At 41.3% G+C, this 19194-nt stretch overlaps 1 protein-coding gene across 1 annotated transcript in view; it reads left to right on the top strand.

The window, feature by feature from the left end:
* filip1l (filamin A interacting protein 1-like) overlaps positions 1–19194 on the top strand; it is a 71442-nt gene that overhangs the window by 19832 nt on the left and 32416 nt on the right. Inside the window, exons 2-4 of the mRNA XM_061716185.1 lie at positions 8684–9008; positions 9767–9940; positions 10047–10225. Coding sequence (XP_061572169.1) covers positions 8694–9008; positions 9767–9940; positions 10047–10225 — 668 coding nt within the window. The 5' untranslated portion in view covers positions 8684–8693. The remainder of the gene's footprint in view (positions 1–8683; positions 9009–9766; positions 9941–10046; positions 10226–19194) is intronic.

The raw sequence follows: 19194 nt of genomic DNA, 5'->3' as shown, positions 1-19194 counted from the left end.
AGGAGAGAGATAATCCTTCTTTCTAAAGCACTTGTAATGCCAAGTTATATACAAGTTTTAGAGCAACATATACATTCATCCAGATACATTTTTAATCAGAGAAGTCTTTGAGGATTTCAGCAAGACCATCCCCATTTTGCATAAAGTACAACAACATGTCAGAAGTCTGGGCAGTGACAAGTGCACGCGGTCCAGATCTTACTGCATTTATGCACAGTAAAGAAAATGCACTGAAAACACAGACAATTTGAAAGGTTTTTTTTCTTCAAAAGGACAATGAGAATCCTTTGTTGTCAAAACTTTGCAAGAACTGAGAAAAAACGGTTTTAGACACATTTTGCATGTCTGACTTCATCCAAAGGGATTCAGAAAATGTGGAAAAAGGTTGCAGAACCTTCTGCAGCCACCTGAAAGCACTTTACACTCATCTGTGGATTTAAACACCAAAGTCACCGCTCTAAATTATTCTAAGTGGTGATTTAGTTCGCGCTTTGTGTACAGAGCTTCAGACTACCAGAAGATCCTCTCGAGGATAAACTGCTGCTCTCCCTCTCTCCCGCTCCCTCTCTTCCCTTTCTCCGCTCTCTTTTGATCTGTGTTTCTCTTCCCCTCAATCATATTGACAGCACCTTGATGTCAGGCCGCAGGAATTTACTCTAATTTGCGTGTGCCTGTGCAGCGGTGGGTGTGTACACGGACGCATATGTTCTGTGCATTTCTGCTGCACAGGCTGCCGTTTACATTTGTGCGTGAGGGGGGAAGAAGAACGAGCAAGTCGGTGCATTTTTCTGTGGCACACCTGCTTCCTCACCTTTCACCCTCTTGACGTTAACAGCCGTTCCCTCTGCTTTACTTCCAGCTCACATGAAAAGTGAGGTCATCATCAAAAAGCCATCCCTTTTTCAACTTTGAGGGATAGCAACTGCTCATCGTAAAAGGCCCTGATCTGTCGGGGTTTGCTTGACTTAAAAGCACGCTGAGAGCACTGGGATAACATCTGGGAAAAGCTTTCTATGTGTGGCAGGGTGTGGTCCAGGTTGGGTTGTGAGTCCCAGAAGTCAAAGAAAATATCCAAAATAATAAGCTTAATCGCTTGTTGAATATCTCAGATGAGTGATAAAAATTACTTGATGGCCATTATAGACGGACTTTATGAGGGTTTATGAGTTGGTGTCTCGCTGGCCTGGTGAGTTCACCGTGTGTAAGCTTTTTGAATGAATGAGCTTTTTGACCTGGTAGCTAGTTTAGAGAAACCTTGGTGGTCTCTGCTAGATGAGCCAAAACTGCCAACTGTTTCCAGTAACAGCTTTGCTTTTGGCTTCGGACGTTGTCCTCACTGCTTAATGAGAGCTCTAGGTAATGGAATGACCTCAGGGAAGAGTAAAAAAGGAAAGAGAACTACAAAAAACACTGTTTTCATTAACATTGATCATTTTTGGCCGAGTCAGCAGAGTGGCTGGGTGAATTGGGCAGTTGGTCTGATAATAGAATTAAATACCTTGGCAACAAAAATCTAGGAAAAGAGTGCTCCTCTTGCTGTAGCTCTCCTTGCAAATTGCATGTAACTAAATCTCAAAAAGCAATGGACGAGAAGCCTGCCCGGACAAAGAAGCTCTCCCTCATCAAGTTCTACTCACAATCATACATCTGCAGACCAGAGTTTGTACCTTTTTTCAGTTTGCTGCATCCACTCAAAACCCAGTTTCATTCTTGAAGCTCCTGCTTTGAACTCAGTTGAGGACCACAGTGCTGGGAGACAATGTGTCTACTATGTGGAGCATTGCTACTCTGATTTCATATCCGCTGTGAAACTCTGTTTTTCCCTCTCCTTTCAGTCAGGCAGACCAAGTGTGATTTATGGTTCTATGTAGCAACTACGGATATAGCCCATAGACTGTAAAATTACTGGACACACTATCTGTGACATCACCCCCAGGTTTTTCTGAGGAGTGGTTTTAAAGCTTCTTTTTCCTCGTGCTGCACGGCACCATGACTAAAATGTGTGCACCCCCCACCTTATTTCAATCAGAGTTAGCCATGGCTACCAGCTCCTTCAGCTGATCCACGCCAGACAAGCTGCAGTTGCCCCTAAATCTTTTCAGTGGAACAACTCTTGTCTCATATTCTTCAAGTGACAAAATAAGTTATAGCCGCTGAATAAGTGATCATAATTAGCTATTGGCTAAGCTGACTGGCAAGCAAAAAGATCTGAAATCTAGCTATGGAAACCACAAACATTTTTTGAACCAGGCTGCAGATATGTTAATTTCTGCTGCAAAGTTGGACATTATAACATATAAGTCAATGGAGATTGACTTGCTCTTGGAGCCGGTCCCCGGCCTGTGGCCCCGTTGGCCCCCTGTGGTCAGTTGATGAACCGCAAATGTGCTTAATTCCGGGCTGGCTTTAACTCTGAGGTTATGATTAATGTAGCCTGCGTACGGGTCAACTCAGACTGGAACAAATGTACTGTAGCTGGCTTTTCTGTTGCATTTTTATGTATTTCCTGCCACTTTCTTTGTTGCTTTTCGAGCTAGGAGCAAGGTAGAAAGCTGCAATGTCACTGTTGCTCAGCAGATAAGCTCCTTTCATCTTGTTTCCAAAGTACAGCTCTTTAACAGATACATTATTTTCAGAAAAGGGCAGAGACTCGTAGGCTGTACAAATTCACTACGACATCAAATAACTGAAAGTATGTTTTTCGAGGGCTTCCTTGTGTTTTGCACTGCACTAATAGAATCGTTCTCTCTGAACTAGGGCTGTTCGATTTTGCCCAAAAATAAAATCTCGATTTTTTTTCTCTCAAAATCCGATTTTCGATTACGATTATTTTGTGAATTGACAAAAGGCAAAGAAATGATTTCAAATATGCTGTTTTTTTTATTGAACATTTGCCCCATTGGGCTTTAAGTGCAAACTTTGCTCTTATTAAACCAAAAATGAATGAATAAAATGCAAAACTCTGTAAAATAAGTTGAAAAAAAGTTTTAAAAAATATAATAAAATATAAAGTTTTATCTCTGAAAAAAAAAATCAGCAAATCAGCACTTGCAAACATACAGTAAGTTATATTTCCAATTAAATAAAACAAGACATTTTCTAATTAAACTAAACTGGGTCTTTGCATGCTAAATAATAATGCAACCCATGAAGGAGGTAGAGGTGTGTAATGTCAGTCATTACATTTGCTGTTCACATTTGCAAGTTTTCTGCAAGGAACACGAGCCGGTCTATCGCATCTGGCTTGAGGGATGCCCGGTGGCATGTTACAACGCCCCCTCCTACACTAAAGAGCCTCTCCGATGGGGCACTTGTCGCAGGTATTGAGAGGTATTTCCATCAAGCATTAATATGCAGAAAAGGTTAAAAAAAAAAAAAATCGACTTTACGATTTTCACATATTAACATCGTTCTAATTACATAATCGCGATTACGATTTAAAATCGATTAATCGAACAGCCCTACTCTGAACTCAAATGGCTGAACAGACATTTTCTGATGCACATTTTCTGAGGCAAATAACACTCCGAAAACACAGGAAGGAAGAGTTTTGAAGATATTTTAGAGATGATGTGGTTCCCATAGGAATGAATGGACTAACCAACAAATCACATGAGTGTACAGAAGGAAGTGGAAATACAAGGCTGCATGTATAAAAAGATGGACGCCTGCAATAACTTGTTGAGACGGATCCAAGCTTTTATTAATTCATTCTTAGTCTATAATCATAAAGATGATTGAGAGGGTCTCTGTATTATGTATATATCATGGAAATTAAAACAATGCAGCAACGTCTGTTGCAGAAGATTTAAGCACCTGTTCTTGATAACATCACCTCCTGGCACTCATCACCGCTCATATAATGAAAAATTGTTGGCGTTTGTTCAAGTTGCTTTGACACTAGCTGAATGGGATTAGTCAGAGGACAAAGCACGATTAAGTCATCCCTGGGCAGCTTTACACTTGTCACACACCCATTCACTCTGGTGTTATTAGAAGCACTTCAGATGAAAGTCATGATGTATTGTCATGACATCAGAATCACAGGTAGAAACATGATAGCTGAAGGCTTAGCATCAGGTAATGCAATGACCTCATCTGAAATATGGACATGTTTTTATGAGTTTTCCAACTAAAGACTTTTCCTGGGAAACTCATTGTTTGGGACTTACAAGAACTAATATGTTCATCTACACTTGCAAATGTGTTTTCCACTCAGCTAAACATGTCCCAAGTGGCTGTCACAGGGGTATCTGATGACTCTTTTTAAGATGGTACTGTAGCTAATCAACTCCTCACAACTTATTAAAACTTTGTGCACACAAGCGTGCAACGTTTGTTTGCATGTTTTTAAAACTAGGCCTTCTAAATTGTGTTTAACCCTGCATGTACTTAGATTTGGACAGTGCTGCAGCTCAAATGTTACCAGGCTACAGGGTTTCATAGTCTAACAGCCTACAATCGACTCCGGTTTCAACATATCAACTGTCAATGAGCCAGCAGGATCTAAATAAACAGTTTGTCTTTTTCTCATGGTTAAGAAGTTTGTTTTGGATAGAAATATCCGTAATAGCATGTTATTAAAGCTTCATTATGCTAATCTAATACTTTGGGTGTAATTTAGGCTTTCAGTAGAGTCAAATGTTCAAAGGAAAGAATCTATGAATGGGGTCATAGTATTAGGATAATGACAGCAAGGTGCTTTGAGCAGTGTGCTCTTACAGTCGTCCAAGAATACAGCTGGCCACAGTTTCCAGTTCTGTCTGATGTCTTCCAAGTTTCCTGAAACCAATAACACAGATCTCAAAAAATCAGGACCATCACTCACCAGAGATACAACACCGAGCTCTAAACTCATTTACTTAACTCCCACCGCAACAGTGGGGGACAAATTTGGAGCTGTTTGCCCATCCCCTCTGTGAACTTTTAAAAACATTTTTTTTATGAACTATGTGATATATTCCTGATCCATCTTGGAGATTTTGCAGATACGTGATACTTGCACATGTAGGAATCCCAGCGGGGCCACAATACATGTCTGTGACCCCCAGATTGGTTGCACAATCTCAGTTTAGATCTGCGTCCTACGGCTCATTATGCATGTCTGAGTGTGAACATGCGCTCCATTTGGGCTGTAGTGACTAATGGCTTTGTTTCAACAAAGAGGATTATGCCTCTCACTCATTAAAGAAGTTACTGTTCTGTCGAAACACAGAACAAACTGTACTTAATCTTTCAAGTATTGTACAGAAAAAATATGCTCATTCCCCCAAGTCTGTACTAACACACATCTTCCTGCCTATCGCCTGTAGCCCAGATCTCTGAGTAAGCCGATGTGGAGTCTGTCTTCAACTGCAGGGAATTACCTCAGCTCTGAATCATGTGGCGCCTTGCCGAGAGTGTGCACAATGCAATCAGCCAGCCATCTTTCTTACTCATAAACTGTCAGAGGGCCTCACACAGAGGCTGGACACACACTCCAGGAGTCTCAAACACACTGCTTCTATGTGCCAATTAGGTCGTCTCAGGCAAATCCAGATGAAGTGGTGAGTTTCTTTTCTGTCTTTGTGGCAAGTCTGGACCAGGGGTGCAATTTTTTAATTTGTTTCTATCAGAAGTGACAACAGAAAACTATGCCACTATGCCACATATAGCTGGAAAAGCTGAAAAGCTCCCAGAAGACCTTAGATCTGCCCCAACTTTGCCTATTTTTAAAACTAAGCTAAAGACCCTCATGTTTACTTCTGCTTTTAACTGCTGCTAAACCGCAGCACTTTTTATCGACTTTCAGCTTTTATTTCTTACTTCTATTTAAATTTTTTACTTTATTTTTTAATCTAACTGTTAATGTTTTTATTGTGTTCTGTATGATGTTGATTGCAATTCATTGTTGATTGTATTGGAACGTTTTTATGTAAAGCACTTTGAGCTGCTGTGTGCACGAATTGTGCTATACAAATAAATCTGACTTGACTTGACTTGAGAAAAAGCTCAAACAGCGAACACAGGCACAGAATGTGAGATCTCATATCTCAAAAATGCATCAAAAACCAAAAGATCCCTTTAGAAGTAGCAATAATGTGCTGCAATGCTTTTTATCCATCCATCCATCCATCCATCCATCCATCCATCCATCCATCCATCCATCCATCCATCCATCCATCCATCCATCCATCCATCCATCCATCCATCCATCCATCCATCCATCCATCCATCCATCCATCCATCCATCCATCCACCGCTTATCCGGAACCGGGTGGCTTTTTAATTACTTTTTATCATTACGGTTATTATTCTAGATTATTTAGACTTAGATGTTTCCTTATGCATTAAAAAATACACCTCAGTAAGCTGTTTGGTCAAACAGACGTAATTAAGTTTTGCATCTTCCTGCCTGTTAAATTGGGATACAGCTTAAATATGCTGATCATTGTAAATTAAAAACAAATAAATCAGTTGCTTCCTGACCTAAAGTTCCCTAACCTCACCGTCTCAGAGCAGCCCTTCCTGTTTGTCAATCCAAAATGACGCTGTTGTGAAACAAAGTCACAAAAAGCCAAACAGTCGCTCTTGTGCTCACTTATTGGGAAACATTTTCATAAGCCTGATAGATGATGATGTAATCACTTTGGGCAGATTGTAGCATGCTCAAATGACTCTTGGCATGCTTTTAATACAGTTTGTCTTGAAACATATTTACTTTAGCTGAGGGTAAACGCCATTAGCCAGTGATAAATTACTCGAGCGAAAAAACAAAACAGAAAGAAAAACCCCGCACGTCCACTGCCTGAGAGTATGGAGCTTACTACATTCATCAGTTTATCACAGTTCAATTTATTATAGTCAGCGTGTCCCTGAATGGACCATTCACTATCCAGATGTGACTAAAACAGTGTACACTGCACATACCACAATGAGTTTTATTCATAGCTTGTTAAAAAAAAAATCCTATCCTGATGTTAACCGCTTCTTTCACCACACTGTGGGTCCAGTCACATCGGTCCACTTATAATATGTAAATCAGACATGCTCTGCGAGACCACACCGAGCACTCAAGTATCTTAACCCTCTGGTGGGGTGATCCTGGCCGCCTTTTTCTTTACAAAAATGTGAGCACTTGCCAGCTCCGAATGATGCTCGGCAGTTCCAGGTAATTTGTTGTGACAGGACTTAAGGTCCACAGTCCAAAAAAAGTCATGCCATCCATTAAAAAAAGAAAGTGTCATAGATCTTTCTTGTGTGGTGAAGGCTGCAGTGTGGTATTCAGCACTCTGTTTAGGCAAATGCCTAATAACATAGCACGCAATGATGATATGTTGCCACCATTCACACATGACTGAAGAGCAACATTCATTTTTGTGCTCACATGGAGGTATTTGTCTTATTGCCAGGAGGTTTTTTTTATGCACGTTTGGTTATGCAGTGAATAAACAAGTCATGGAAGGATTACTGGAGGAAGCACTCATGTTGACTTATTTCTGTCCTTATGAAGAATATGAAAAATTACACGAGTCAGAAACGAGTTTCCTGTAAGTTTGAACGAGCATCTGAAAGTATTTTGTTCCTATAAAGCCTCACAAGTAAAGAATGCAGATTCATGTCTGTCATTTACATGCAGCTGCAAGGGCTTGGGCCCCCCCAATCAAAAGCTCCGTTTACTGAAGTAGACACATTGCTTATGTCCAAAAGGCAGGAAGTTCAAGGTTAAAAATGGTTTTCAGCAAGATTAGAATGTTCTTTTCATTTTGTACCGTTTTAGTAGATAAGAAAAAGAAGATAATTAGTATTTCTATCAGGGATACAAGGAATATTTCACTCGTCTCCAGGGAGGTGAACCGTCTTTGGAAAAGTTCAAGATGATAAGAGGACAGCACAAACTCTGAAGCTGAAGGTTTTGCATCTAAAACGTCCAATAAAATACTGTAACTTCTTAATGCAAACTAGGGCTGGGCGATATATCGAGATTTTAATATATATCGATATATTTTCAAACGCGATATGGTACGAGACAATATCGTTTATATCGATTAAAAAAAAATAATTTTTTTTTTATGATTTTGATATAGCTTATTTTGTGACAAATTGACTTGAATGTTTTTTTTTGAGATTTGCACAAATGTTTTGTTATTTGCACAACTGTCAACCTCAGTGGAAAAGTCTGCCTGTTACTGTGTACATTGTATTAATTGCACAGTGTATTTTAATTTAATTGTTATGCAGGAAAGGGATATTTGTTTTATTTTATTCAAGAAGCATTTTAATTCTATATATGCAGGCAGTTTATTTTTATTTCATTTGTTTTATACATTTTGATATTGTGCAGACCTCTGTTAATAAAGGAACCTGTGTGACATTTGACACGAGGCTTTGTATTAAAACTGACTGTTTTTTTAAGGGTTTGCCTCAGAAAAAAATGAAGCTAACAGAGATGCTATGCTATAATGCTTTGGGGGAAACCCCAATTATGGCACAGAAAAAATATCGATATATATCGAATATCGCCATTTAGTTAGAAAATATCGAGATATGACTTTTGGTCCATATCGCCCAGCCCTAATGCAAACATAAAATTGCACAAGGCAGGAAAGAACACAGGAGTGGGAAATGGGAGTACATCTGCATGCAGGTTATGAACACACGCACACACACACACTAATTTGTCTGTTTACCATCCACCGCACAGGCAGAGGAACATGAGGTCCCGCAGCAACAGTCCTGAGGATGTAGCCAAGGCCAAGCTGGCACAGCAGCACCAGCCGGACACACGCAAGCGCTCCGCAGAGCGAGAAGAGCCCTCAGGAAGAGCGGAGCGCCGCAGTCGACACCGGGAGCCGCCGGATGACACAGGCACCATTCAGAGGAACCATAAAAGTGCCAAGAACAGCAGCGGTGCTGGTGGGACTGGGAGCTCCAGCAGCGCGGCGAAGGGCGGTCGCAGGGAGAAGGGCAGGGACCTTTCCCGGGATGACCTCGTCTTCCTACTGAGCCTGCTGGAAGGAGAACTACAGGTAATCTGTGCCAATTTACATTACGCCCTGAGAGTATTAGCTATGACAGCAGCTGACAGGCCTGCAGACGTGGCACTGACCCCAGTCCGGCACAAGTGCCGTGGGTGCACGAGACGGATGAAAAGCCAGTGTTTATAGACAGCTAACAGCTGAGGCTACTTCCTGTCACTCCAGCTCCAGATCCAAGAGCTCCCTGGCAGTGTCGCTGCATGTAAAAACAATCCAGAGTCTGCCTCATTAATGAGCATGGAAATATGGCGGACAAAAGAAAAACCCAGAGCAAATATTTTGTTGATAATCTGCCAGCCAAAAACTCCTGAGGTCTCTCCTGAAACACTTAAGCCTGTGGTTTTCACGGCCCTCACTTCCCCCCAAAATGGTTATATTGCTTTTTTTAAATGGCAAAAGTGACAAAACGTTTATATATATCTATATCTATAGAGAGAGAAATAAATACACAATTTAAATACAAAAAACTAAAAACTAAGACAAATCTTTTTGGCTGTTTTTTTTGTAACTTTGCTAATGCTGATCCAATCAACTGGTAAACCGTACGGGCTTCAGGTAGTCAGATTTTTATACTTTCTATCCGTCACAAATCCTTTTGCATTATGAAAGTAGCACAGCAGCTATAAAGTGTTACCATGAACCCCCCAATATCTCCAGAACTTTAGCCTGGATTTTTGCTGTTGCATGTTGCAAGTCTAAGGGTTTTCCCGCCTGATGGGGCTGAATCTAACGCTCTTCTGCAACTGCAGGCCAGAGACGAAGTGATCACAGTGCTGAAGGCAGAGAAAATCGACTTGGCTCTGCTGGAGGCCAAATATGGTTTTGTGACGCCGCATAAAGTCCTGCAGGCCCTGCAGAGAGATGCCATTCAGGGCAAGTCTGACGCCTTCCAGGAGGACATCTATGAGAAACCCATGGTCGAGGTAACTCTGCCAAAATGTCAAAAATCTAATCAACTTCTGCACATTATGTCGGCTCAGTAACACAGTGCAGTCCAGTCTGGATGTAACAGATGTGCTTCTGTTGCAGCTGGATAAACTGGTGGAGAAGCAAAGGGAGACCCACCGACGGATGCTGGAGCAGCTGCTGATGGTGGAGCAGGCGCACAAACAGGCTCTCTACAAGCTGGAGGATGAAAAGAGGAACCACGGAGAGTTCATGAAGAAGAGCGATGAGTTCACCAACCTGCTGGAGCAGGAACGGGAGAGGTCAGTGTGAGGATGAAAACGAAAGCGGAGGCCGTTGGTTCTGCACTTCAGCCTTGCCGTTTCTCTTTGTCGACTTCCTCTGAGAGATCTGATCTGTGGGTGCATTGCTGTTTGTGACGCTGAGAATACCGGCCATAAACCTGTGTTTGAACCTGCAGGTGCATCTTTGAATACATACAGTAGTTTCCTTGATGCAAACATACACTTCTCACCAATCAACGTGTACATCATAAACACTGTTCTCTCTGTGCGCATGTGCATTAAACATGTCTGAGCGCTCACGTATAAAGGTTTATGGTTACTCTGTGCTGCATACAGTACAACTTCCAAACAAGAATTTAGCTTCAAAGCGTGGCATCCAGCTGAGGCCAAAATGACAGCTGAGGCATATTTCTGATTTAAGATGTATCTGTCCTTCCACACTCATACTGTCCTGTAATACGAGTGTCTTTATGAGTAAATGTCAGCATGTCATTATTGGGTAGTTTCAGCCAACAGAATGGTCGTACACACATTACATTTTAGTTTTTCCCATGACCTTGTGGTGAAATTTGAAGATAGAGGTCCTTTGACAATCTTAAGATTTGATGTTCTTGCTGAAAGGCAGTTTGTCAGTCAGTGATTATCCTGTAGCTCAAATACTCCATCCATCTCCATCCAATTAGAGCTGCCAAAGCCTAAACTCTATGTAATGTTAGCATGACATCAAAATGATTCTCTAAAGGGGGGAAATACCCCTTAAAGAGTTGTACTTCTGTTCCCATGACCTCGATTGGGTCTTTCACTTTCATTATCACCTTTTTTTTAATCTTTTATTTTGAAACAACTGCACAAAACTAGAGTAATCTAAGAGTTGTCTCTGGATATGATCCAGCCACTGAGAGTGGGGAAGCAGGACTTTTTCTGCAGATAATTTAGGTCTGAAGCCTAAACACACATCACATTTATGGCTCTGCTTTATAGCAGCACTGTGCATACTCGTGAAGGGGAGCGAAGACCATGTCCATGGAAAAGTCAAATCTGCGTGTCACTGAAGAACGAGGGACACTTGAAGGTTACATTATGATTCTGCAGTCTGATAATGGGCCCCAGTATGACCAAAGAACAAAACCGGCTGGGAGAAGTTGATGGGAGATGTTTGTATTCACATATTTTCTTATGGTCTTATAGTGAAATATCACGTCACATTTGTGGATTTTTGAAGGATTCTTAATCCAATCCATCCACGGGGACGACTGGAGGCAGAAATACGTCTGATTTCTTCTGTAAATGTCACAAAGAGAGTACTTACTGAGCATAGCTCTGCTTCCTCAGTAATATCGCACACGCACACATGAGCTGTGTGCACTAACCCAAAAACTCACAACACAGACAGAAAACGCAAATGCACTCTCAGCAATTAGTTACACAACGGAAACACAGCTGAACAACGGCCCGTGACCTATTTGGGACAATCGCAGCATTGCGCCAAAGCCGGAGCAGCGTGTTTGAGTTGGAGCGCCGAGCGGTGTGACGACAGCCTGCGCTTTGTCACCAAGCATGTCGGGAAGGAAAGGCCGCCATGAAAAATAGTCTTCTGTCCAGGGTCGAGCTAATTACTCTGTGAGAGAAGGTGAAAGATTTATACAACTGAGAAAAGAACAAAAAAGAAAAAAAGAAAAGAAAAGCAAACCCAACCTAATGGGACTGAGAACAATCAATTACATTGCATGTTCACCAATATGCCAGATTGCCCTGGAAATACTCAGAGTTTGGGTTTTTTCAGTAATGATTTCACTCACAGTCTTGGTGCTTGCTCACTGGGAGCAAGTTAGTGTGTGCAGGGGGTGTTTAGCAGCGGCTGTAACCACCAGTCTGCAGAGATGAGACCCAGTCTGGTTTATTTAGCTCAGTAGGTGAACGTGTGTGTGTGTTTGGTGCTACCAGGACTATGATGGGTCGCTGGGGTTACAGCGACGCAGACTCAAGGCCATCTAAACAATTCAAACACAAGTTTCATTACAGCTCGAACGAAGAATTCATTAGATATATAGATTTTTTATTTACCAGTATTTCTTATTATTTATTTTTCTTCTCATTATTATTATTGTATATACCAGTTTACTGTTCATAGTGTGTCATACTCTGATATTATTACTATTTCTATTGATGCCTCTTGTTTTGCACTATCCCCTTTGCTGCTGTAAATTGAAAATTTCCCCTCTGTGGGACTATTAAAGGATTATCTTATCTTATCTTATCAAAAGCGTTGTCACAGTTTTCAGTTGGAAGAGTGTCCATGTCCAGAAACTGGCTGTGATACCGTCCACCGATCAACCGTAACTACGTTGAATCATAAATGTTTACTCTATAACAATGTTCTGAATAAGGCTTCATAATAAAACCCTACTTTGATAAAAAACGCTGTCAGATAAATTAAAGGAATAAACCGTACACCTTCCTTTGTAAAATAGAGTCTTTCTAAAAATGTAAATAATCGAGTCGAGCCCGCACGACACAGTCTTTCAGTTTAGTCTCCATTTAAGGACTTATTTTTAAAAAGTTCCTCCGAGCCAGTGAGCGTGCACCCTGATCTTGTGGCTTTCTCAGGTTCACAATTTTATCCTTCATACTTTATTTCAACCACCAGTCACCGCGTGGTTAACCGTGTTCTGGCAGCGGATCCGTACTCCATGCACTGCACAGAGACGAGAGCTGCCCGACCTTATCATCCCACTTTAACGCATGAGGTCATGACAAGAAGTGTTGAGGATTCATGCCTTATTGTTTTAGTGATCTCAACCATCACTTCTGTGTGTACATTATCATCATACCTAATAGAGGTGATGGTCAACATGAACTAACTTGATTTATTTGAAAGACATTTTTTTTTTTAAAAAGAGTCTGTATAATGAGATATATTCTACGGTTCTGGCAAACACTGCCATTGAACTTTCCTGTGACCTTTGTAAAGGTGGAAGAAAGCGATTTGTCATCAAGCCTGTCTGAGGGAGGAAGAAAGCGAGAATCCCTGAGGGGCTTCAGTAAACGACATTTAGTCCTACACCCAGAAACAAAACGCAAAGATTGTCCCGCAGCTTCTGTTTCACACTGAACTCATTTCAAAACATTATTGCAGACAGCTTAAGAAACTAACAAAAACAAACCTTGACTTAGCCACTTATCGCTTGTTTCAGGAGAGCTGAAACAGCGGCTGCCGCCGTATCAGACGTACGATGTTGCTGTAGGGTGATTGCATTTTAGCTGTATGGAATCATTTCCTTTTACTCAGTTCTGGAAAACAGAAACTTGTGATTAAATCCTGCAGCAGATTTTTAGGAACCGACAAAACATTTCCCTCTGTTTCTTTCTCTAAATGAACACTCGCGTTCTGTTCATTCAAGAGCCACTTAACTCCTGCTTCTGTTTTTATTTTGATCTTTCTCCTTACAGGATGTCTGCGACCGACCTCCTCCCAGGAATCACTAAAAAGCTTATAAATCTAGGCAGGGGGTTTGGGATGAACTCGGTCCCCCTCTGATTAATTGTCGATTGAGCAGCAGTCCACAAGCGATGACCTCATCGCACGCTGGGTACTGCGGGAACAGCAGGGGTGTGAGAGCGAGAGCGGCACCCTAACTATCAACAGATGTTACTTTAAACATGACTTCAGCTCACAGATACACACACACACACACAAAGCAAGCTCTTGACAGGCCTTTTGTTCGGCTTTGTTCTTCACGCGAGAGGGCAGGGAACATATTTTACGACCACGTGTACCCTCTGGTTTCATGTGCAGCATCCAAAGGGAGGGAAAGAGAAAAAAAGAAAACCTTACTGAGACATGTTAGCGTGATGAGTTTCAACGAAGGCTGCCAGAGGATGCATTGAACCCAGAGAGAGGGAAGAGTTGCATGATGCCTCCAGATGACAGTGACCACAACAAGACGCCAAAAACCAGGAACTCCTGTGACGTAATGTCAGGGAAATGCACACGGCCCCTCACGGTTACCAAGGAATCAGATCTGGTATCAGCTTAAAAACAAAACACCAAGGAGAGGTGAAAGGTCTGTTAGTAGCCGCAAGGCTTATATGCTCACAAGCAGAAAACAGATTTGCTGCAGAATTACTTAGAAAAGCTATGACGAAGGCACTCCACTTACTTCCTTTCAGGGCGGCATGATTTTTTTCTCCAGGATCTTATCTTGACGTCCGAGAGATGATTTACTCTGTAAAGTTCTCTCCACCACATCCCAAAGATTTTTAATGAGGTTAAGGTCAGTAGCTAATCATATGACACATTAATGAAATCTTCTCCACGAGCCACAATTTGAGCCTGAAAAATCCTGCTAATGTCTTTTTGGAAAAATGCTAGCACCACCAGGAGAGTCCAGAAATGTATTGATGGGAAAACCTGGTGATTCACATAACATTGGTGAACCAAGCAAACTCATAATACTGCCACAGGAGACTTGCACAGTAAGCACTAGTAACGATGGGAGAATCCCTGCATCCACTGCTCATCTTAACCTGATATTCCTTCACTCTGGAACAGACTTTTTTTTTCCATTGCTCCATCGTCCAATGTTTATGAGTGGATTTCTTAAAGCAGCACAGCTGTTTAGCCCAGAAACACTGAGCTTGCTTCACATTGCGTGTGTGGAAATGCTTTTACTTTCACTCTTTAACACTGCTGTAAGCTCTACTGTTCTCTTCCTTGGATAAGCAAATAAGGATTGATCAGTTGTTTATAAAAGCGTGCACTGCAACTAAAATAATGCATTAGTTAGTATAATTCTCGCCAGTCCACCCCTTCAGTTATGACAGGGCCCTTGTGCACGTATGATTCATTTAAACAGAGTTTCACATATTCTTCACAATTTAAATGTTTTTGCAGATTTGTTTGCTCAATTAAATAAAGTGAAGGCAATACGAAATGGAAAACCTGTTTTATAATCAAACTTGTGTCTCATTAGAACCATGCACTGCTTTGCGTGCATATAATACTGCTTATAATCATGAAAAACAGCAGTTTACACCAGATCTTTTTGCGTCAAGTAAGTGCATCTGCCCAGTAAACTCTCGATGAACAAATGGTTTGAAACAAAAGATGTTCTTTCTGTAATTAACAGCACAATCGTTGATACATATTATTGAGATTTTCAATGCTGCAGGAGATGCAACACAGTCTTCTGCTGTCATTTAATTTACAGGGCGAACAGTACACACTCGTGCCATCTGGCTGATTTAACTGCAGCCGTGGTGACATCACTCATGTGGATCAGATTGAGAACATTCCTTAGCGATGCCCTCATCTTTATCGCTGAGACACATATTATCCAGACCTGCCTTTCCCTTTGAAACAGCAAGGCAGGTTTTGAACGTTGTAAAAAGAAAAAAAAGAAAAAAAAGAGAATAAAAGTTTCTTCTTTTTTTGCAGAAACGGCAGCATGTTTAAGGAAGTTCTGGAGCGGTTGCGTTGCTGCATGTATATGTATCCTCTGGGCCGTTTTAAGCGCCTACACATCGTTAATATTTTATCAGTGCTCCCAAAACTGATGGTGATGTCTCATTTGTCGGCTACAGCAGGTATGTGAAGGCTGAGCTGAGGGGAGACTCAAGAGCAGCACACCTGTATTCCTCCTACAAGTGTTTCAGCCTCACAGAAATCTAGTTTTAACTAGTCCCGTTCAAAGCCGGGCCCAAGTGTTTCATATGATGAAAGACAGCTGGAGATCAAAGATCTGATCTGAAATGTGTTCAGACAGTATCCGGAAATATCCTGTGAACTATCTCCATAATGTACTTAGCGTCACTCCATGTCAAACATTCCCTTTTATAGGAAGGAAAGTCTTTTTTTATACTGTGAGTGACGCTTCTCAGCCGTTCTGCCTCTCCAAGCTCCATCTCCATCTCCGTGCTCCAACATCGAGATCAGCAGTTGCACAAATATGACACATTCAGCAACACCCTCTAAACTCACAGATGACATGCAGTCATTTTCAAAACACACTCAGCCTTTTCTCCAGATGTGTCAGAAGGGCCTTAGTTGCTCAAGTCCATAAATCAAAATTCAGAGTTCCAAACGGTTTTATGGAAGGCTCACTGGTGCAGTCGAAAATGTGCAAATGAGTGGTGAATTTAAGAATAAGAATAACATAATTAAGTCCAGTATTACTCCATCTGTGATGACAAGCACTGTAAGCAATTCTGCTTATCTGTCTGCATCATCTGAAATCCACAAAGCGATGCAGTCCAGAACATGCATCTCACTTTACCATAGATCTCCCATAGATCCCTCCTGCACTGCATCATGGACCCCGTTCTTCAACTCGTCTGCATTTTGGGTCTAATTCTGATCATTAGTTGGTTTAAGGAAAGCCAATTTAGCTGCTTTTACATGTAAACATCTTTCTGTCATCATTACCAAAGCTACTCATCGTATCAGGAACCACAGTTGCAAATTATTGATCTGGAATTACCACAGATTTGAAAAGCACAAACGCTATGAGCATGTACTCCGTAGCTAAGCTTAGTCAATTGCAAACATCAGTTTCAGAAATGCATATAATCAGTTGGATACGTCACATCGCACCGTGGAAACATGAAATATGTTAAGATTGTGCAGGAGTGCCAAGGATATTAGCCATTTACAGTTTCAGTGTAGTGAATAATAATTAATTGTTATATACTTGGGGACATTAACAGTTCTGGACATGGATAGACAGTTTCTTGAATTTAAATCTGATGTTGAAGGGTGGAAGGTGTCCAATCAGTCCACTGGAGCTGGCCAATCAGAGCAGTTTCACTGGAAACACTTAAACACGCAGGAGCAAACAGCCGTCGCCAAGCCCTCTCTTGGACTTCAGGAAAAATTCCTTGATACTCACCACCCCCGTTACCAATCCTGTGAACGTGTAAAAGAGTAATTTATTCATAGGAATCTGAGTCAACCAGAACAAAACAAGAGAGAATGACCCCAATAAAAATAGATTAAATGTGTTTATTACTTTTTCTATGAATGGGATTTGAATGTGTGATGGCTGAGGCCTGCTCGCTGCTGTGTTTATTCTCACCATCATTGTTTGCGTATGTGGACACTCGTCACTGCACGACTCCCACACCGAAGGAAAATATGACCTAATTCAGTCCGGTCAGCTAACACTCCTGTCTCCGCTCGGGCCAGATAACAAGCAGATTTCTCCACAGCTTCTTCAACCCCAGGCTCCCTGCTCCCAATCACGTCATACCCTTTTATTCCACCTAACTTTATAAAAGTCATGAATTACACTATTTCATTTGGATAATTTACAGTATATATTGAGATTTGTATCATTAGAAAACTTTTGTACTAACTGCATAAAAGACATGAGCTTATGAACAACATTTGCACTCTCTGTTCAGACTGAAAGAAAAATAAAAAGCACTTTGCAGCAGATGTTGGGCCGTGATGATGGAGACAAAAATTCAACATCCGTGCACTTCACATGCGCAGGTAACTCTGCAACCAGCTAAATAAAACAAGAAAAAGGAAAACAAGCAGCATGTGTTCATTGAACATAAATTCTGCGTGCACGAGAATGTTACTCCACCGCGACTGTAAACTGGGTGGTAAATAAACCCAGCGATTTGTCATCGTGTGACGTAATGTGATTACATCTCCTTGACAGAATGCAGCGATTAGACCTCACCGACCACAAGGGCCTGAGACTTGCAGCTTGTATTTTTCCAACCATTTTTAGACTTGTTACAAAATAAAAATCAGCCCTGAAATCGGCATATAGGTTGCGGTAATTATCGGCTGCTCTTTCTGTAGCAGCATGTAAATGAACTATAAAGCATGGCTGAGAAAATGGGAATTAAACTCTTCTTTAATATAAACTCAACTTAAATCTTCCTCATATGAAGGCTCGTTTTCTGCATTGAACAATTTCAGGGAGAATTTTTTCCTTTATAGGGGTTAACCCTCAGGTTATAAATGTGAGGTTTAACAATTAGTGGTACACAAGGTAGTGATGCTTTGTGTTTAGTTTAGTGAAATTAAATTAAGATTTGTGAGTGGTGGGAGTGTATTTTAACAGCTTTTTTTTTACTTCTAACAGTCGGTGAACAGAAACGACTGGATGGTCAAATTGAACAGAGTTGAATAAATGATAATACTGACTGGGAGTGATTCATGAGTTATTCTTTCATTTGTGAAGGGAAATAGCACCAAGGGTGGAGAGACAGGGGTCATGGAGGGGGGAAAAAAAAACTGCAGCCAATGTAGCCTTAGCCTGACATTTCTCCACTTGCTGTGAACCGTGACAGGCGTGGAGACAAATGACGGGGGCTGAAATTGCAACAAGCTATGGAGAAAATCCAAATAATCGCGTGCAAACTTCACATTGTAGAGGTCACTTTTACCTGCTGGTGAAGGCTCTGATTTATTCTCTTCTCAGGTTTTTTTTTTCTTTCTACCAGACGCCGTCTTGAGTTATAGCTTGGCAAAACATGGTAACGGAAAACCATTTTTCCCCGTCATCCTGTCAGGTTGGAAGGAAGCAGCGGCGCGAAACTACATGTCCTCACAGATGGCAGCTGTAGTGCCAGAACAATAGGTCTCAATAGGTCTGCGCCGGAGCTCTCGGCCACGACAGAGTGGAGATAGTGAGTGAAATATGGAGGGAGGAAAACGCCTGCACGGGTGTGCTAACCCGCACAACCTTTGTGGTGAACCTGCTCTTTCTACTTGGTCACAAACTGTGCAGTGTACTGTAGTCCTCTTTAACAGATACAGTCATAACAAAATACGTAGTTCTACTCAGAAATAAACACTTCTGAAGAATTTATATTATATTATATACAAAGCTCTTCAGAAATGCAGCTCATATTCTACGTTGTGGAACTTTGCACCGCTGCTTTCATGCAATGATTACACTAACATTTCACATCTCCTGGGTTTGTAATCTTTCTGTAACCACTCTGTTTATATGAAGCACTAATAATTA

The sequence above is a fragment of the Cololabis saira genome, chromosome 24 (assembly GCF_033807715.1).
Source record: "Cololabis saira isolate AMF1-May2022 chromosome 24, fColSai1.1, whole genome shotgun sequence".
Classification (NCBI taxonomy): Eukaryota; Metazoa; Chordata; class Actinopteri; order Beloniformes; family Belonidae; genus Cololabis; species Cololabis saira.
The sequence above is the reverse complement of the archived record's forward strand: the minus strand, read 5'-3'. Positions and strand labels throughout refer to the sequence as shown.